Source organism: Belonocnema kinseyi, chromosome 5 (genome assembly GCF_010883055.1).
Source record: "Belonocnema kinseyi isolate 2016_QV_RU_SX_M_011 chromosome 5, B_treatae_v1, whole genome shotgun sequence".
Lineage (NCBI taxonomy): Eukaryota > Metazoa > Arthropoda > Insecta > Hymenoptera > Cynipidae > Belonocnema > Belonocnema kinseyi.
This window is the reverse complement of record NC_046661.1, coordinates 49,551,173-49,573,505: the sequence shown is the minus strand read 5'-3', so window position 1 is coordinate 49,573,505 and position 22,333 is coordinate 49,551,173. Positions and strand designations below refer to the sequence as shown.

At 33.9% G+C, this 22,333-nt stretch overlaps 1 protein-coding gene across 3 annotated transcripts in view; it reads left to right on the top strand.

Moving 5' to 3' along the window:
- The first annotated feature begins 7,559 nt into the window (after positions 1 to 7,559).
- Positions 7,560 to 22,333, top strand: part of LOC117173399 — a 60,472-nt gene continuing 45,698 nt past the window's right edge. Inside the window, exons 1-3 of one of the 3 annotated variants that reach the window (XR_004467170.1) lie at positions 7,560 to 7,878; positions 9,935 to 10,434; positions 21,367 to 21,631. Coding sequence is in view for 2 of the 3 variants with exons in the window: in XM_033361943.1 (XP_033217834.1) it covers positions 7,738 to 7,878; positions 9,935 to 10,434; positions 21,367 to 21,574 (849 nt within the window). In the remaining variant the exon portion in view is untranslated. Of the gene's footprint in view, positions 7,879 to 9,934; positions 10,435 to 21,366; positions 21,643 to 22,333 lie in introns of those variants that run through there. The other 2 variants (XM_033361943.1, XM_033361944.1) reach the window with 2 other exon arrangements.

Here is a 22,333-nt window from a genome sequence, read left to right as displayed (position 1 = left end):
ATTGGCTGTCACTCAGTTCTTACTATTCATTGCGAATCATGTGATGTTTTTACACAAGTCAACACAGCTAAAGTAGTAAACAAAGATATCTCTGAAGTGAATTCTGGGTTAGTTCTTGGTATGTTGTGTATTTTTTCTATTTTTGAGTAAATAATGTTTATCTCGTGTAAATAGATTAATTTTTGTGTGATCATTAATTTAGGCGCCATGCATTCTGGAGCTGGGCAAACGGGTTTGGATAAAATACTTGCTTGCGCCAACGCGCCTCCAATATCTAATTATCTGTACAAGAATTATGAGAAATTAATTGGAAAAATTATGGAGGATGAGGCCAAAGCTAGTTGTCAACGGGCAGCAATTTAAGAGCGGGAACTTGTCATAAAAAATATTAAGAAACTCATACAAGAATTGTAAGAATTTCATGTTTACATAAAAAGCCGATCACATGTGTACGGATCACGTAGCTTATTGAGATATAATTACATCTTAACTGAATATTTTGATAATGGATAAGACTGACAAAAGTTTATCTTGAACTATTACAGCTTATATGCACACATTTTTTTTTGTGCTGAGTGTCAATTTGAGTGTAATCAAATTTTTTTATCTGATTTTTTCCTGCCTTTTTTATCTGATTTTACATAATGTTTTGTGTTTAATGAAATGATTTACTTTTGCTGAATGATTTTTTGAATGTGTTGATTATTTTATTTTTATATTATTTTATTTTTGAGCTGCAACGTCAAATTAATTCTTCATATTATCTAGTTAAATTTTTATAAAATATTATACGTAACGATTTTGGGTGTGAATGTCATCTAAAAAAAAGATAAACTATCTGAGTAACCATAAGTTAAAATTTATTTTAAGGCTTACTATCTAAATAATAAATAAAATATTCTGCAGCAATCACAAAGACATTTTTGTTTTTTTTTTTTCGTATTACTATCATATTTCATTTCATTTTTTAGGCGGCAGCACATCGTTAACGATATTTATCCACACCTACTTACCCTACAGTCCAGTAAATCAAATAGTGATACAACTGATGAATTTGATAAGGCTTTAGGTGAAATTATAAATATTATTGTCTCATATGATATGGGTTGGACGAAGCGTGGAAATGGACGCAGTTACGACAGTCTCAATGGGTACGCCGTTATTATCGGATTTTTGAGTGGAAAAATTCTTGATTATACTACACGAAATCGAAAGTGTAGAATGTGCGATTTTGGACATGACAAAAGTGATCACGATTGTCGTGTCAATTATCAAGGCAGTGCCAAAGTCATGGAAGCTGATGCTGGAGTGCAATTAAGGATAGTGGTTTTGGTAAGGGAGGAAAGAGAGGTGTAAGTAAAAAGGCTAGAGAAGATAGAGGACAATGCAGATGAGAATGGAGAGAAAATAGAAGAAAAAATGTGAATGTGGAAGAATTAGAGGAAGAAAGAAAGAATAAGATAATAAATACGGAGGGGGGTTCCTACGAATTTGTAAATGTCTATCAGCCAAAGTTTTTCAACCCTTTTCGAAGAACTGTCAGGCTGTTTAAAATTATACAACATAAGAAGTTAACACTATTAAAAATCAATTTTTTTCATAAAAATTACATTTGATGTAATTCTTTATCGTTGTAAACTAGTCCAAAATACTTAAAAAGCAAAATATTTCACGAAAGTTGGAAAAAATTTTCTTTTAAAGAATTATCGCAGTACGCGATCAAATATCTAAGTTCGGTCGATACAAATTTTAAGTGCTCACCAAGAATGACATTTTATGTTAGTATCAAAAGTTGTAAAATAATCTAAAACAAGAAAAAATAAAATATTATACGATGAAAAATGATTTAAAATAGGCAACAAAATAAATTCTGTAAAAAAATGTAAAAAAAACAATGTTTAAAACAAGGTTTTCTAAATTGTTTGAATACCTAGTGTATCAGTATTGTATTTCCAACTGGCACTAGCGGCTAAATAGTGGCTAGCTAGATCGTCTGTCCAAAAACTTTAAAAAAGTTTTACAAGTCTGGCCAGCCACAGAATAGATCGCCTAATCAGTGGTAGATTATATATTAATGAATATGCAAGGGTGGGAGGAGACTCAGAGTTTCGCAAAGGAAGGGAGGGTAGAATCAGACCATCAGTCATCAGGGATGTGGATAAGGGGGAGAGCAGCGGAAGGCAATATGGGGAATAACTGTCGTAGACGAAAAGATTGATCTGAACAAGGAAGGCGATTGAGAAGTATCAGGAGCAGTTAGATACGGTACGCTTTGAAGAATTATTAGTGGAAGAGATATGGAAAGATCTGAAAGAGAAAGTGAAAGGGTGTGCGTAAAAGAAGCAGCTTAGAAAGAAGAAGAAATAAATGGTAAAGCCGTAGTGAGATAGGAAATGTAAACGGTTGAAAAGGAAGTACAAGAAGTGGACAGAAGGAACTGCGAATAGGGAGGTAGACGTATAAATGAGGATGAAGTTTTTATTGATGTGTAAGATAAAAAAAGGAAAAAGATCTAAAATAGAAGATAAGAAGGATTAAAACAAAAGGGGAAGTGTGGATGATAATAATTAGGATTAGGAAACGCACGGTGGGGACAAGTGAAAAGATATGGGGTGAGTAATGAAGGGAATTTTTTTAAAATCATTTCAGGGCTGAGATTCACGGAAGAGAGGTAAGGGGATTAGAAAAACGAGTGAGGTAAATGGAGATGAGCTGAATAGATGGGAGACAGAGAATCAGTTAAGGAAGTTTGAAAGGTCTAAGACAGCAGAGCTGGATGGCATAGGACACGATGCGGGGCTGCTTACCACATAATAGGTAAGGGACAGGCTGAAGGGGGTAGTGAAAAAAGTAAGGAGGGCAAGCGATGCCTAAGAGGGTGTAGAGAGGGACTGATCGTTCCAGTGTATAAAAAATGCAACAGGAAGACGCAGAATAATTATAGACAGATTAAGTTAATGAATACGTCGTACAAAGTATACGCGATGGTGTTGGTGTCGATAGTGCGACAATATTTACATCACACAGCACGTGGAAGATAGAGAATCAGCGAAGAAGTTTTCGAAAGTGTACGCGTTTTTTGTGGATCTCAAAGGCGCATTCCTTGCGTTGCCTCACTCGGGTATGCAGATGACGTCGTGCTGCTAGCGAAGCGTGAGGAGCCCTTAAAGGAGATGATGAGAAAGTTCAGAAGATACATGGATAAGAATAGGTTAGAGTTGAATTTGGGAAAAAATATATATGAGCAAAAGTTTTTGGAAAAGGTGGAAGTAAGCTGGTTAGAGAGTGTTGGTTGGAGAAGAAGTACATAAGTAAGGGTGGAAATATGAAAATTAAAAGCGAAAGGTATTTTAGAACGAATGAACTGCAAATGGATGAAGATGTATGAGCTGTGGGTAAGGGAGATGCAAGAGTGAAACACTGGTTGGACGGATGTTAAGAGGTAGAAAGAAGTGGGAGGAAGAGGGGTGGAGAACGAAAGATTGTATATAAAAAAGAAAATACATGTAAGGAACATGTAAATATTGTGAATAGTTAATAATTATTAGGTATTAGCTGCGGGGGCAGAGTTTGGCAAGGCGAGGCAAAGCGGGAATGTAGAGCCAGAAACGCGAGGCGAAGCAAGGAAAGCCAGGCAATAAGAGCGAGTGGTCTTAGAAATAAGGCGTGGATGCATGTTAGTTTTTAGGAATCAATAGAAGGCAAATTCTGTACAAAAAAGGAAATGCCAGCAACTCAATGTTTGAAGGTCAACAGGCTTAACCATAAACATTAATCTATCTACTGCGAGGAGAGGAGTTAACCGTGACCGTTACTGTCAAATCCGCTGCCGTCGCGCAGAACTTGTGAGTGGGAGGGAAGCAGAAACTGTTGCTATTCTTGCATGAAACATTGCGGGTGCACCTTAACTATTCCAGCACGTGACCGTAATACGCAGAACAGCTATTGTCCATCCACTTGAAGTGATAGTTACGGTTTACTCCGCAAGCATTATTGCGCTCACCGTCTTTTGCTAGGTGGGTAAACCTGGAAATAACACTTTGTGCAAACAGCGTAAGACCTATGCCATAATTAAAGGCTAACTGAAAGCTCATTTAATACCCAAAAGCCAATAATCGGTCACGTCTTGAACTTATTTTCCAACTCGCCTTTAAAAAAACACGTGCTAGCGACTGATCACAGAAGAGTAATCTGTCACATCTCGAATGATAAATATAGGTTAGGTACATACTATTTCATCAATTTCAACAATAAAAAAATTTGCAAAAGTTGCGCAAACCTTCTACCACCTTCGCTTTTATTATTATATTGCTGTTATTAGTATTGTTGAGCAATTAAAATACCTTCAAGAGCCATTTTTAACAGAAGCGCCACTCATACACTAAACTCACAGACATTTATGCATTTATATATGCAAAGAAACATCCCGCTGTGCGGGCACATTTCCATCGCGCGCAGCTCGCTCCGCACGCGAGTTTCAGCGCGCCTACAGCGCGAGACTGCTGGTTCTCGCACTTTGCGCTCGATGATGCATTTATCTCGCGCTCCTCGACGGATTCTGTATTTATCATGCGCTACACGCACGGTCTCTGTATATTTCCCACATTCATGCACAGCTGTTTTAAAATTAAAGCTCAAAATATCCACTTCTTTAACTTTGTGATTGTGAATTCGCGTTTATTAAAGGTGCTTCGCTCGCACATACATATTAACGGTAAACGGATCAAAAATTGTAATTTTGTGGTTTTGAACTCTCTATTGTTAAAGTTCTTTCGACTTTAGCGAACACATTCTCGTCACGTATCTCGCGCTTCGTACTTGATCATGTCCAAAATGTGAACTTTGCTACATTATGCTCAACACTTTTATATCAAACATAATACAAACTTTATATACCTCTGCCTGGGATGGCTTATTTCAGATATTGCAAAATGATGAACAAGTTTTATTTTTCAGCTACACTGAAACATGCATCATTTGAATAACTGTATATGATTACAATTTATAATATGCATCAATATTTAAACATATTTATTCTTACTGCCTTTTTCATCATTTTTTTATCTTGTTTTTTCATGATTAAAAGAAAATCTCGTTCTGTTTAAAAATTATTGTTAACGAACGTGTACAAGCTTTTTGGATTAACAAATTTTTTCTATTCATTTTTTCCATCACCTTGTATCATTTTCCAAAAAAAATCTATTTTTTTTTATTTTTAAGGTAATTTTTTAAGATAAAAATCAATACAACGCTTCGTGCTAAAAAAATATTCTTTACATATTTGTAGAAAATAGAGTTATTTCTTTTTAATTTGTCTTTGTGCGATCAAAATTTAAATTATCGATTTTTGAACAAAGCTCATAAAGATATTAAGACATTTCGTAAATTGTACATTTTTCTTATTTTCGTGTATTATAAATGGCTGTCAATAGAATTTTTTAATCTTATAAAGTGTGTCTTAAAAATTATGAAAAAGTTCTAACTTTTTGAAAGTTGATAAAAAATGGCTTTTTTTCTTTTTTGTCTCTTAAATTGTGTGCCAAAGCGCAATCCAATCCGACTTTTCTTTTGAAACTTATACGGTATGACATCCACAACTACGACGACGTCGTTGGACAGACAGCCACCGAAGAAAAACTTTTTGTTCTGACTCAGGGGGCATCAAAACGTGGACGCTTGATGAAATCCGCAAAGGTCATTTTTCTCATAAAACTAATACCTTCTCATTATGGATGATAATGTAATAACTCGCAAATAAAACAAATTTCGAAGTGTGTTGAAGCGACGCAAAAAACTTCGAGTATACGCAAGACGACGATCAGCAGATATCGTTGGACTTCAGCGCCGTTCAATCCCATTGCGGCGCTAACCGCGATGGCTCGAGGATCGGGCAGTAACTGTTACTGCAACAGACGCAACATTCTTTGCAGAATCTTTTACGGTGACGCGCAATAACTACTACGGTGCGGCAGTAGTATTTCCGTCTTCAACCGTAACCGTCGCTGCCCGGTCAGGCTGGCTCCACAATGTGCCCTAAGAATTTCACGTACGTCTAGGTATGTTCATATCAACGCGTACATCTGCGTTGTTCTCCATTGCTACCAACTGTCGTGTGTGTTTTATTGGTTCACATTTCAGTGTTCTTGTAAACATTGAACTGCATTGAACCACATGAACACGGGAATATAAACCAATGAAATACGCGCGACAATTGGTAGCAATGGGCAACAAAGCAAATGTAAGCGTTGATGCAAACATACGTCCACGTACGTACAATTCTTAGGGTCGGCGCAGCAACAGTTACGGTGAAAAATGCACCCGCTCTGGTTTACTTTTCTCCGTGTTCCTAACACTGTTGTAGAATTATGGATATCCTTTCAAATTTTTTTTTTTTTTTATTGCAAATTCTACAAATTTCCTACGAAGAGTAGTTAAATAATGGAATAAAAAATTGTTCCGAATTATAAGTCTTCTTAAAAGTCTAACTAATTTTTTTTAAAATAACCGAATTCCGGTAAAATCCACTAACAAAAGCCAAATATGTTATTTGTTAAGAAAATCTAAATGTTTTGTATCTAAAATATTTTTAATAAAAATGCCCAATTCCGATGTTAAACTATCACAACCTAAAAATGTTACAAATCATAAGTTTTTCCTTGGAACTTTATGACTTCACATGTAGACGTCTGCACTGCCGTACAAACTAAAAAGATACATTAGTGACATTGCCGCTTAGGTCGACTTTTTCATTGCCACGCTTAAGAGAATCACTATAAGCGGCAATGTCACTTACGTATCTATTTAGTTTGTACGGCAGTGCATGAGAAGGGCCCTAATGGCTGGTATGGAGCAACGTATAGGGGCATATAGCTATATACATTTTTTAACTCTTTTTTCGAGCATGAAATATAGCTATTTCTGATTACCTTTTGGACATGAAGATATTCTCAATAGATTCACTATATGTTTCAGCATTAGCCGTCACTGAAATCAGAATTTCAATTTTTTTCCATAATAGCTTTCAGTGAAAAGTACTTACATAAAACATGTACTTTTAAGTATCATATTTTTAATAACTCATGAGAGAATTTAAGAGTGTGAATATAACTTTAATTTGATTTCAATTTTTATTTAAACATTTAAAAACAACATTTACTATGATTTTTATTCTTAGGAGAGACTATTTGTAGATTTAATTTGCATCAATTGCAAACATATTGTTATACCACTTTTACTTTGATAAGATTAACACATTACAAATTCAGCACGGATATTAACTAACGAAATTTCTACATAACGCTGACAAGAACCTGCAACTACGAGCAACCTTGACTTTCTACTAATTGCTACAAAATTTAAATTATGAAAAGAAAGTTTAATAAAAAATAATAGATTGCCCTTAATAAGATTTTCTGCAACACTTATTTTTAAAAAGATTTTTAGCTTGATTTTCATTCCATTAAAGTATTTTCCCAAGCCCGCATAGAATTGGAATCAGAAAGGGGATAGAAGCGGCGAAGACAAATGAACGTAAAACAAAAAGCGCTCGTACCTTGTGCGGGAAAATCTTGCGACAGTGCATCGTTGACACTTTTTCTTTTCATTTTCGCTTTCATCTGCTTCACATCCACGACACTGTTTAATCCTGGTGACCGAAGATGCTTCTCGTAGAATTCCTGAAAATCTAATTTAACAAAGAAATAAAGGTACCGGAAGTAAGAAACAGAAGCTGCGAAAATGGCGACATTAGTGAGAAGAGTCCTGGGACAATCCACTGTCAGACTTAATAGCTTGAGCATTAATTTGGATTCCAGAGAAACTCTAAATGCAAGATTTCGACAACTAAGGAATTATTCCTGCGATATGTGCAAAGCAAAAGTAAGAATATTATGATATTTTCTTTTTCTTCTTTTTTTTTAATCAAAATATGCTTATAACCTCTAGTGATATAAATATTTTTTCTATTCACATTTTTTAATCAAAGAATTTTAATCATATCATGAAACGTTCGTTAAATACTATTAAATACAAAGGTATAAGAGTAACAACAAGTCACTTAAAGATTCTATGAAAAATTGTTGTTTGTGTCTATTACTTATCGTGCAAAAAATTATTTTTAAAAAATTTATCTTCTCAAAAATGTTGCAAAGCAGCGTTATCAACGTCGCTATTAGTAATGTCCCATCGTGCATTATAGAATTTTTATAAATATTTTTCTTAGATCAATGTCTCATCAGTTTTAATAAACGTGCGTGTATTGTTTCATTACAAAATCTCCTCTGCATTTTCTGATACCAGATTGGGCATTTTTTTCAATGTTTAGGTTTGACTATGCAAGAGATTTTCACAAACACGTTGAAAAGGCGCGAGCAATTTTAATTTATTAGAACACCGGAATTTAAAGAAATATTTGAAAAGAATTGCAAAGACGATCATTAAAATACAAGAAGACCTGAAAAAATTCATTCGCAGAGATTGGTGAATTTTGTTTACTTAATTTCATGAGCAGCAAATCATCATATATTTAAAAAAATCATTTTAAGACAATATTTTCCTCAAAAGTATGAAAACTTTAATGAAATAACCAAAAATTAAATATTATGTGGTAACTTCGCGTAACTGAGAGCTCAAACTGAACATCGTTTTAAGATTTCTACAAAAATTGCCATGTGACGGATGCGTAATGCTTTCGTAAATAGGGTACACCGAAATTATTGAAAATTTTAAATAAAAACTACATTAGCGAAACCTGAAATTCGTTTATGCGAAACGCCACTCGTCATCAGCCCGACCTTTGTGTATCGGTGAAGTTTTTAATGGTTTGCAAAGTTTTATGAAAAGTTTGAAAAATATATGTTGTGGAAAATAAAAAAGATTTGTAGTAAAAGGGGGGCGGTCTGTCATAAAAAATTAAAGTTGCTCTTTTTAGCCCCCCCCCCCCCCCCTCCTAATATCTGCATTGTGCAAGAGTTATGTAAAAGACCGAAATAATTAGTAATCGGGTAGGCAATCCATGCTCAAGTCACAGAATAATTTGCTATGGGGGGACAAGGTACTTTTTGCTCCCCGTATTTGCTTAGACCTTGCCCTCCCCCTCCCATATTTTAGAGAGCAGGATTGACATTTGAATAAATTAGGTAAGCACTGATTAGCTCGAGTTCTCGACCACAAATTGAGTCCTCTTGAAGAAATATAAATGTTCTTATTGGCACGAAAACTGTCACTAACGTCGGAATTACACGAGAATCAAGCAAGAACCAATACTGTTTATATAAATTCATAATATGCTTGCACATGTTTTTATAATACTTATCAATAATTATTACTCGACACTCCCCCCCCTTTTTGTGAAATTTCACTTGGACAACTTACCTCTGTCCTGTGTCTGAGTGCCTCTGAATTTTATTTTTTCTTAAAAACAAAAGCTTATGGTGTCATAAAAAATCACGAAAAATATAATTATAATTCTATAAAAATGTATTACTTAGAAAATATGTTAAGAGTTATTTTATTAGAACTTTGTTTAGAGAAACAGTTTTTCTTCTTCGACTTTTTCGCATATTGTGTGGCTTGGGCAAAAAACTTGAATTTCCATGTTTCAGAAGGAAAAAAGCTTCTTTTTCACGGAAAAATTAGGCAAAAAAAGTAAATAGATAAAAATTTAATAATGCTTAAAATACAAATACTCATGAAATTTTCTAAATTCTTGTTTTGTCAATTTTGAGTATCAAATAATTCTATGACTTGAGCATCCACAGCCAGCCCGATTTGAAAAGAATTTGGCCAAAACATAGATAGCGTATAACAGTAACCCGAGATATATAGAACATTTTTATAATAAGTGCATGACATCTGTAGGCCATTTACATAACATAACCAGGTCATTAATGTAACAGTGATGCACCGAAAATTACAATTTATTTTTCTTTCTTAGGAATGCCCTCCAATTACTGTGCGATCTGCCCAACTATCCGATTTTGATAACATAGTGAGTTTTATGAAGGAAAATTTCCTAAAGCATGATCCAGCATGTACTTATCTGTCTATTCCTGATCCACCACATCATGCTCTTCTGAATCACTTTTATGAAAATTTGAAAGACGGAATGGCACTTCTTGCTGTAGAAGAAAATCACTGCATTGTGGGAGTAGTTATAAACACTGCTGTAAGCCATTGGTCTGCGAATAAGACTATCCAATTTGCAGATTCATGCTTAAACCGTCCTGAAAAAGACCTTCTCAAGTTTTACGCTCATATCGCCGAGGGACCAAATATTTGGGAGAAATATTGTGTGGCAAAAGTTTTCGATTGCACTTACCTGGCGGTCAAGCCTGAATGGCAGGGTAAGGGTATCGCCAAAAGACTCATTGAAGAGAGCTGGTATCTGGCTAGGGATTGTGCATTTGATATTTTTCGCTTTGACTGCACCAGCTGGTAAACCTTCTTATTTTAAAAGTTGTTTTCTTATCAATATGCCCTTATTATGTAACTTAATTTTTCTCAAAGAAATCCCTATTTTACTGAACTGTGTTTTTACGGGTAATACAATTAAACGAAAAATATCACGAGAAAAAAAATGTTTGCGAATTTATGAATATTTTAAATTTTAACTTTGCTTAAAAAATACCAATTCTTTCTTTAAACCTCTATAAATGTTGTTTTCTATCAGAAATATCTCCTGTCAGATATGTGAGGTACACACAATTTTTGTGGCCAGGGAAATATAATTACAGATTCCACAAAATGTGAAGTTCTACAAAAAATACCACTTTCTCTTTTATTTCGCCTGAATAAAATGTGCAGAATGATTTTTTTTTTACATGAGCATGTACTCCTATGAAACAAAAATATTGATCAAAGTAAAGAAAATGGCGTTTTAAATTCAATTCAACTTTATCTTCCTATAAGGATTTGGAAACTTGGAAAGTTGATTTTGTGGAAAGACCCACTTTTATTATTCTATCCACAAATTATTTTTTTTTACTTTCTGCATACTTATATAAAGAAGACAATCTGCAGTTATATTCAGGTCTCGTCAAAAAACGGCTTAGCTCGAATAAAACTCGCAGGATATAGGTTATAGAGGTTTTAAAAAAATAATTGTTGTTTTTTTAACAAAACCTAAAATAAAAAATACTTATAGTTATAGCTTCGCAGAAATTTTTTGTATTTGAAATCAGAAAGATACGGGGCTCCTAATTTTCTCTAAAATAAAATATTTTGTCGCGGAGAAACAAAATAAAAAAAGTTTGAAATATTATAAAACGAAATATTTCCGTAATTTATTTTACATGTTATATATATATACAGTGAGGACGTTTACTATGTAGTCATAGGGAATGTTATTATTTAAATTCTAGCATACAATGCAACTCGTCTTTCACTTTGGTCTTTCACTTGGTTTCTTTGGAAAATATTTCTTAAATCTTTGTTTGCGAAATCTTTTTTATTCGTTGAAATCATTGAATTATTTGAAATCTATTATTAGTAAAAAAAATCTTCTAAAATGTTTTGATACCTTTTTAAATCTTCCAAATGTTTTAAAATCTTTGAAATCTGGTGAACTGTAACCTCTTCAAAATCTTTGAAACCCTTTACATCTTTTAAAAGTTTAAAAATCTTGATGAAATTGTTATGAAATATTTAAAGTCTTATAAACACGGCTTTATAAAATGTTCAAAATCCTTTTAAATATTTTTAAATCTTTAAAACATTTTGAAATCTTTATTAATGTTTTGTAATATGGTGTATACTCAAAAAGCGAGTGGTGAAACTCTTGAAAATTCCGTGATATGGCCATGGCTCATTCTAATAAACTTCTTTATTCTACAAGTCGTCAGTGTGCACGTGCTGCAATTTTACGTCATTTCCGTATTTTTCGAACAGTTTTGTGTCGAAATGTATGGAAAATTTTGTTAATAAAAACAACAACAAATTGATTTGTAAATAACAGAGACCTGCCATCTTCTAAAAATGTTTAAAAATCCGGCGAAACTCACGGCAGGTATAAGTGTTTTCTTTTATACAAGATTTGCAGTTCAGAACTTTGTTTGAGTAAATATTTAATATTCATGCAAATATAAAATAACACAATATTATATTTTCTACTTCTATTTTTTAAGTTTAGACAATAAAAAGCCATTTGTTAGTGATTTCCTGGTATAAGGAATGTACTAACAAATTTTCCTTCTTTCATATAAACTGATTATAAATACATAATTATAACAGTTTTGCGTTCTCAAGTGAAAGTATTAAAGAGATTTTATTTTTATCAAAAAATTTAGGAGGTTCGAAACTCCGATAACAATGCTTCATTTAATATGTAAGCAAATGTTAGCAAAGAAAGAAAATATTAATACCTGCCAAACACAACCTCAACTAAACTTTCTACTGAATCACATTTTTTTTACTTTTAAAGATTTTTTCCTATATTTTATCCATCGTTTAAGCTGTGTTTAATACTGAGCTCTTCCACCGATTTGTGCACTAATTTTGCTCCTGGAATATCATCTTCCGTGATTTTTTCCGGATTATATAACATTTTTTCGAAGACAACAGATGTCAAGAAATGTAAATAGTGGGCTTACTCGCCACACTTTTCGCATTTTTTTTCTGAATATACTTAAAAATTTGTTTTCTTCAAACTCTGATTTATTTACGCATTTATTTTTCGTTGGTCTTTTTATTTTCAATATTTTCCATATATTGCGACACAAGCCTGTTCGAAAAATAAGAAAATGACGTAAAATCCTGGCACGTGCGCACTGTCGACGTCTAAAACAAAAAGGTCTATTCTGAAGCTGGGTTAATATTGAAGATTTCTGCTAATAATTTTTATAATTTCTAAGTCAAATATAAAAAAATGTGTACTTTAACATTCTATAGTAGCGGAGACGAAATTTTCAAGGTCGCTGAACACCCAGCTTATAAGAATAATTCGCCGCTTCTTACCCCTTTATCATTAGAATCTCAGATTTATCGTTGCAATTTTTATAATCATACGGATTACAATTTTCGTTGCAGTTAATCAAAAGCGTTTGAGTCCCATATTTTATTCAATAAGCAAAACCATATATTTAATCTCTAAATAATTACGTACAACCTACAGATATTCACTTTACTTAATTAATTAAGATCGAAGTACAAAACAATTTTGGCACTTGTCAAACGTCAAATATCACTCACGTACCGTTATAGTAGTGAAAACGAACTCTAATTTTGAAGAAAGTACTTAATGCACGTCCCGAATGTATTTATGAACAATTTTAATGTTGTGTTACATTGTTTTTTAATTCGTAACTAATTATTTATTTTAAATGCGCGGTGAATCCTGGGGAACATAACCTTTTATCAGAATTTGGTTATACGTATAGTTTGCGCACGTCTTCTAAGTCTTGAAGCCTTTGACAAATCGGCGCAAGATCTCGAGAGCGGGAGATTTGGAAACCGAATTAAAATTGCCTGTATAGTACTTTTTTGCATTACATAAATGGAAGACGGGTTGCATTCTATTCTACAGTTTATACAATTATATCTGTATATATACTTCTTGTTTTTGTTTGTTTAATGTGGTGCTACTTTAATTGCTTCAATCAATTAACTTGAGTTTTAAAAGTTATAAAATAAGACGGCTTATTTTTCAGTCAAATAGATACAAAGAAGCAAAATTGAATCAAATAAACCTAATTATGTTAGAAGGTTAATTTCCGTCACTACTTCAGTTGCTATTAAGACTCTTGTTATGCCTATACGCCTGTAGGGTATCTCTTTTAATTTGATAGCAGCGCCATCTGACTCGCGAATTATTGGGTATGTCAAAGTTAGTAGAGCAATGTTAATGAAAAAGAGCAGTAAATATCAATTCATTTTAATCAGAAATTTGATACTGAGGTCTACACTTAGTTATTTGCTATAAGGTTTCTTGTTAAAATTGAATTCAAATTCAAATTTCTTCCCAATAGTTCCAAATTGGTGGCGCTGTCATAGCAACCTAACAGGCGTATTATGTTAAGAAAAAAAAAACAACTTGAAGAAAACACTTTAAAACTATGCCAAGCACGCCTTTCTACAATATTTAAAGTAGAGACAGCATAGTTTTTTCTGTAACTGACTCTGCTGCAGAGCTTAAAGAATTTTCAGTAATTTAATAAATATTCAGATACTCTCTGTAACAGTTACTGAAGTTTTCTATCAAGTTGCCATCTTAAAACTTTGTACTATCCATTTTACAAAATTAATTAATTAATGGTTTATCGCCAGTCGCTGCGAGTATCAATAGTAAAAAAGAAAAATCTAATTCTTCTACACACTGGTTTGTAGTCCGAAAATACAGGTTAAGTTTGTTCCTGAGTAAACATTATCAGACTTTCTTTCGACCTGAATTGCTCGCAATTAAGAAATGTTGAAGTCGAAAAGTTCCACCTAAGTATTTCTCATTTTTGAGATGGTGCCAGACTTCAATTTGTATATTGGAGACTATTTTCTATATCTTCAAGTCACACATTTACATCTTATGTCGAATTTTTATGACTCCAAGACTAACGGTTTAGAACTTTGAGTATATACCTGCCCTGACAACAAGAGTCATTCTTACAGTCAATTCAATTATTAAATTATTCAGTCATTTACATCTGTTAACCGTCTCATTTCTGAGTCAAAAAATATTAGTCTTGATACAAGTTTACCCCGACTTGACATCACCCTATTTGGACCATAAAAGTAAGACATTATATATTGCCCCATCTCAGTTTTGAAACGCAACAAGGCGTCGATGTGTTTGAGACGAACTCAAGACATTATTGATTCTAGCTGAAGTCGAAGCATTCTTAATCTGGTTAGCCAACCTTCTACTGCCAATGTGTATGGTTTTCGCCATGAGAAATAAAACTGCAAAATTATCCTCAGCCATTTTTAATAGGAATAATAGTTTTTGTTTTAAACGTTGAAAATTCCATAAGAAAATAGAAAATTCAAAATTACCGACAAAAAACGCAAAAGACCATGTGAAATATGCGACAGAAAAATTTCTGGTCTCCAATAAAACTACGAAATCAGTTAGACGGTAAGATTCATGTGATTTTGGCCCTATACAGCTCTTATAGTTCTCGACGTTTGCAGACCCCCTGAGACCGAAAAAATCGTTTTTGCGAAAATTTCACTTGGTATGTCCATTATCTAACAACGCGACGCGATAACTTTCGAAAGTATTTTCTAATCGAATCTCCTCTCGCACACTAGTTTGTGGTCCGAAAATACAGGTAAAGTTCTTTAAGCAGCCTTCAACTGACAATACTCATGGTTTTAGCTATGAAAAATCAAACTGAAAAACGAGATATTTAAAGTTTCCCACGGAACTGCGCAAGAGCAGAAAAATAAATAGAGATTACAATTTTTTTTTAAATACTACAAAATTTCCCTCTAGATTTACGTGAAACCACCCTACAATAAATAATAAACTCAATAGATAATCATTAATTACAAGAACAAACATAAATAAAATATATTATATATATATATTATATATATATATTACCAGGTATCATCTCGCAACTATTACTTTACATTAAATGAATTATTCTATACACATTAGCATTTTATATGAATGATTACACAGGCCCACAAAAAAGTGGGTTGTGTGAGAGATCGGAGTATGGTATCTATATCGATTTCCGGACGTTGAACACGAATCTGATGTCAGTTTTCCCCAACACGTCTGGGTTCTCCCCTAGATACGAAAAATTCTCTAGTAAATCATCTTTTCTAGGTATAAATTACTCTTGGTATTTAAATCATCTGGAAAAAGATCAGGCATAATACCTTATGTACTTTGGTGTGCATTACACGTATCTGAGACTAGTTCTCTATTGAAAATACCTAAATAGGTTTCTATATAGGATCCTTTACCGGCTTTTTCTTGTAGGCAATTTTCCTTCTTTTCTAAATCGCCTGTAAACAGCACAGAAAAAACGCTGGTGTTAAATTTGTTGCAGTTCAAATTTCATTGGTCTCCCAATGAGCATTTGACAGAATTTTCAGTCTCAAATCTATTCCTCTGAACGTAGTTGCACATCTGGACATCTAGGGGAATGTATCAATTGGAGACTGAATTTTGGCTCATTCTGAGAGTTTTGGAGTGCTGAACCGCGCTGGCATTCACCTTAACACCTGCGAAAGCAACTATTCGCTTTGCGATATTCGACTAAATAATTGTTAACAAGGAAATTAGTTAAAATAATATTGACCAAATTTTCAACTTTCTTTCATTTAACAGTGCGCACTAGTGACTTGGTATAAATGTATAACTTCCTAATAAGACTTCCATTGAAATTTAAGCCGAGATGTATTAGGCAGTCTGATAATTCCCTGAAAAATGAAACACGGAGACGTTCTTTTGGCCAAAGTCGGTTTTATTTTTCAACATACTCTCCTTTTAGGTCGATACAGCGAGTCCAACGATTTTCTAACTTTTTGATACCGTCCGAAAAGTACCCGATTGGAAGGTCTCCAAAATACGCCTCAGTTTCAGCTATGAGCTCCTGATTTGAGTAAAAACGCTTACCGGTGAGCCATCTCTTCAGGTTAGGGAACAAGTAATAGTCGCTGGGGGCCAGGTCTGGTGAATACGGTGGCTGAGGAACCAATTCGAAGCTGATTTCATGCAATTTTGCTTGTGCAACTAAGCATGAATGAACAAGGCGCATTGTCGTGATGATAAAGCGGTTTTTTCTTTTTCAAATGCGGTCGTTTTTCGGCGATTTCGATTTTCAATCAGTCCAATAATGATGAATAGTATGCTCCGGTTATGGTTTTATCTTTTTCAAGATAGTCCACGAATATTATGCCATGTTCATCCCAAAATACGGAGGCCATAACCTTTCCGACCCATTGTTCCGTTTTTGGATGCTTCGGAGCACTTTTGGCCCGGTGGAACCCACTGTTTTGCCTGTTGCGTTGACTCAGGAGTGTAGTAGTGGATCCGGGTTTTATCCATGGTTATGAATCGGCGCAAAAACTCGGTCGGGTTGCGCGAAAATAATGCCAAATTCTATTGGAAAGTTGTCACACGAATTCGTTTTTGGTCCACTGTGAGCAAACGCGGCACCCATCGCGCGCAGAGCTTCTTCATGCCCAAAACTGAATGCACGATCTTGCCCACATGTTCCAATGATATGCCTACAACATTAGCTACCTCTCTCAATTTCATTTTGGGATCATTCAACATCATATCATGGATTTTTTCGACATTTTCTGGTGTAGTGACCTCTTTTGGGCGCCCAGATGGTTCAGCATCAACTGTGCTCGTACGGCCACAACGAAACTCGGTAAACCACTTATGAATCGTTCCAATCGACGGTGCAGAGTCCGGGTAATACTTATCCAGGTTGCCCTTGGTCTCGGATATCGTTTTCTTGCAAAGATAGTAGTGTTTGGTCAAAACTCGAAACTCAGATTTTTCCATATTAAAAAAAACTCGGAGGTTAGTCGCTTCTCACTGCTGTAACTTGTAAATGCGTAAACATAAATGGCTGAAGTTTTGACAGGCGTCATTTGAAGGATCAAGCTTGACGATAATGGTTCACATTAGTGAATACCAATGCCATCTCTCAAAATTTTCAGGTACTTATTAGACTGCCTAGTATAGAAAAAGTCATGACTATCTACATATACAATTCGGTGTTTTCACTTCAACCAACAGCTAATTTCACTTTGTGGAATACAGAAAATCTAGAGGAAATTTCTTCGAACAACCAGACATCAATTTCGATGCAGACGGCTATGATTTTGTTTTTACATCCCGGCTTTGGTAGTTTGAATGACATGTCGGTTTTGAATACCGAAAAAATGTTTGGAATTCTACAACACATTTATCATAATTCTACAAGACGAGCGTAAGATGAAATTCCAACCACGGTATTGAAATTACGAAATTGAAAACAATGTATTGTAAGTGTTGTAAATCGTGAAGTCATCGTTCCGCATTCCAATATATGTATTAGAGCGTTTGTAAGACGAAAATTGTGCACAAGGAATTACGGAATTAATGGAATTCAATGAATTCACGAAATTTTATAAATTGACAAAATTCATAACATTCATGGAATTCACAGAATTTATGGAAATGAAGTAATTAAATAAATTAAATTCGCGTAATTTATGAAATTTGATGAATTGAAGGAATTCAAGGAATTTTCTGAATTGCATGAATTCATGAAATTCATTTAACGGAAGGAATTCTAAGAATTCACTGAAATCAAGGAATTCACGGAATTGATTGCATTCATGAAATTCACGGAATTCAAAAAATCCACGGAAATTCATGAAAATAAAACAATTCTCCGAATTCATGTAACACCTGGATTTCACGGAATTCATGCAATTCACAGAATTCCAAAGATTCAAGGAATTTATCGAATTAATTGAGTTTAAGGAAGTCGTGGAATTCAATGAATTCCATACATTTGTGAAATTCCGTGATTTCATTGAATTTCATTAACTCGTTGAATTTTATGAAATCCTTTAATTTCGTGAATTTCATGAATTCCAGTATTTAGCAGGATCTCATGAATTTGTTGAATTATGTTTTTATTTTGTTGTATTCCATGAATTTCATGAATTTCTTGAAATCCATGAATTCCGTGATTTCCATGAATTCCATGTATCCCATGAATTTCATAAATTCCTTGAAATCCGTGATTTCCATGAATTCCATTTACTCCATGAATTCCATGAATTTTGTGAATTTTTTATTTTCCGTAAATTCTTTTAATTCCGTGAATTTCTTCAATCCATAAATTGCGTCTATTATATGGATTTAATGAATTGCGTGAATTCCGCAAATTGGGCGAATTTCGTGAATTCCCTAATTATCTGGAAATCGGTGAATTCTATGAATTAAAAAAATTCTATGAATTTCTTTCACTCTTGGAATTCCGTCTATTCTGTGAATTCTACAAATTCCTTTAATTCCATAAATTCCTTGAATTCCATAAAGACGCACGTTATATACTATACATGAACAAAAGTTTTGCCTCCGCCAGAAAATGTCTTTTTTTCCAGAAACAAATTTTCTCAGAAATGATTTAAATTTGTTGTTGTTATAATTGTTCGCTTCAACAGGTCTCGAGATATCCAGCTACTAGACTTGTATTATAAAATTCCAATGCATGTAAGGTAGCATATCAATGCCAACATTTGGAAACTACAACAGTGTGCATTGCAGCGTTACCTTATGTTACGGTAATAAGCTTCCAATACATGTACTGAAAGTTTGAAAAATAGATTTTTAACTGTGTAACCTAAGATTTGAAAATTATACTACGCCAAGTACAATTTTTATTTCAAGATACTAATAGACAATGGTAAATTCAAGGAAATTTAAATTTAGGTTATCATAATTATAACTTATCTGCTTATCAACATCTATTTTACCCAAGTAACGCCGGACAAAATCATTTTGATAGGTGACTGACAGTTTGTAAACGACACTTTACATTGCTCTGGATGAGAAAAAACAGTCTCTCAATTATGCTTTTCTCCTAGATTCTCATAATGAATATGTGTAGCTCAAATTTGTTGCAACTCGTTTGAACATCGATTTTGGTGTACTTTGGTGGAACAGGGATTTTTCTGTGAGTTGAGAGCATAATATCTTTATGTATTTTGGTGCAATAAATACGAATCTGATATTAGTGTACACTTATCCCGTCAAGATTGTACAGCAGACGCATGAATGTTCCACGCGTGAAAATTCTGAGAGTGCCCCCGTCGAGGGCCCAGCTCGGTTGCCCTCGTGGATTAACAATTAAAATTTTAAAGTCTAAAGGACATATATTTTTTCTACAACAGAAATTTAAAGGTTTCATGAGATCAGACCAACAAACAATAATTTTCAGACAAAAATTCGATAACACTTTTTTAAAATTCGAACTCTGACAATATGAATGTTCCATAGAGGCCCCCGCTGGGGGCCCAGTTCGGTTGCCCTCACGGATCAACGATGAAAATTTCTAATTTTAAAGGTTGAATATTTTTTTGACGCCACAAATTTTAAGGTTTCATGATTTCAGACTTACAAACATCGAATTTCTGAAAAAAATTCGATAACACTTTTTTTAAATTCGAACGCTGACAATATGGATGTTCCATAGAGGACCCCGCCGGGGGCCCAGCTCGGTTGCCCTCACGGATCAAGGATCAAAATTTTCAAGTCGAAAGGTTAAATATTTTATATCCTAAAAAATAGACATAAAAAATAAGTTTAAAAATATGGTTCATGCATTCTAAAATTTCAAAAACTATATGTTATTGATATTCCTGTTAACATTTCGTGTATTTTACATTTACATAACGTCGTATAATAATAAATAATAACAAAAAGAGAGCTTAAATTTTGGTGATTTAACTTTTCTGAACTGTAGCTTATGAGGATGGTTTTTTCACCGAGTTTCAGCTTGTCGGTTTAGTGCAGTGGTTAGAACTCCCGACTTTTAGGTTATAGATTTAGGTATAGATATGTAGGTTCGAAAGCCCGTAGCGTTAGAAATTTGATTTGTAATTTAATGTTTAAAAATGTAATATATGTATTCACTCGTAACAGGATTATTAATATTTTTAGTCAAAATACTCGCAATTAATTTTTTTTTACCTCTTTTGTAATATCGTTAGAATATAGCAGTAAAGTACTAGTTAGGACTGACGTAGTACGCGCCTATGGTGAATTTCCTATTGGGGTGGTACTGTGCCAGTAGCGATATTCAGTGCTGACGCAACACTGACAGCCCAGTACAAAATAGTGTTGGCATTCCAGAGATATGCCAGTAAAAGTGCCAGCACTGGAAAAAAAAAACCAAAAGGGCTTTCATAGTGGCAACCATTAGGGATCCATGATCCCTCGCCATTGCGTTTCTCCTAACATTTGAATAAAAAATTTGATAAGGTTTGTACACTCTTAGTCGTGACATAATCAAACCTGTGATATACGTACATGCATGCATCTCATACAAGTGAAGCAATAACTATGGCAAAACTGTACTCAGCCCAAACGAAAGAAAATAACTGTTTTTCGTCATTACTTCTTTACGCGAATAAAAATGTTATTATTAAGTCTAATTCTAAACTCAATAAAAACTTGGAATTTTTGTAAAATGTTTTTATTATATTCTTCTAAACATCTGTAGTTTTCAACCTAAAGGCTGAGAACCATTTAGATGCTACAATTAAAAGTGCACACATTTAACTCATTTTCTGTATAAACAATTCCTATGATAAAACGAAATCTCGCGTGACCTACCTTATGAAATAAATTTTTACCAAATACAATCTTGGAACACATAGAAATGACTTAATCACGAGAAAATATTGTTTTAGTTACAGTGCAAAAATTGCGAAAAACTTCGGCTGGGAGTGTATATACTCATTGTTCTACAATCGATATGTCGTTAATAAAGAGACAATATTCAAAAACGTGAAAGAGCCTCACACAGAAGTCAAAGTTTTTATCGATCTGCCCAAATTCTATGAAGATGACAGTCTACATTACGGTGAAGATTGCGATAAAAGAAAAAAGAACAAATAAAAATAATGAATTTTAAATACGGCAATGAATAATGAGATTAATATAATAGGCTCTTTGGTGAGAAATATTTTTAAATGGAAATTATTTCATACAGATTTAAGTTTAATCAATTTCAATCAATTAAATTTGATGGATTTAACTAAGGGGTGTTGACTTTTATATTAAAAAGTTTTACAAACTCTTTTTATGGATTCCAGTTGTTCCAGGTCAACGCAACGGCCTGATAGAGAACCACTGAGAAAACGACAATTTGTCCAATGCGCCATTATTTAAGTTCTTATTTGAAAAGTTTGTGACAAATTGTCGCTTTCAAGGTGTTCATGAAAATAAGCTTGCTAAACCCCTTAATTGCTAATGTGTCACATGTCTAATTAATGAAGAAACCCCTTCTTTAGTTTTTGACGATATCCGTAGATATCGCATCTTTATTTGTTGAGTTACAGAGTGGTACTAGTCCGTAAACTGATACACGTCTAGCGTTGGGCTATTTCTGTCGAAAACTGAGGAGATGCCAAAAGAACGGGTCGGTTTAGGGTCTCAATTATTTGGACTCTTTAGTAGGGGTGACTATGAGGCGTCACATCCCTCTGCTTAGACAGAACTTAGTTCCTAAGTTCGCAACTTAACCTGTTTGAGAACAATTTTTACGTTGTCATCCTCAATTGAGACTCCGGATTCTATAACCACGCATAAAATTTGCCTGGCCGCTTCAGGCCGCTCGAGTTGGCCCCTGATGGCTTGAAAATCAGTTTTCGAAAA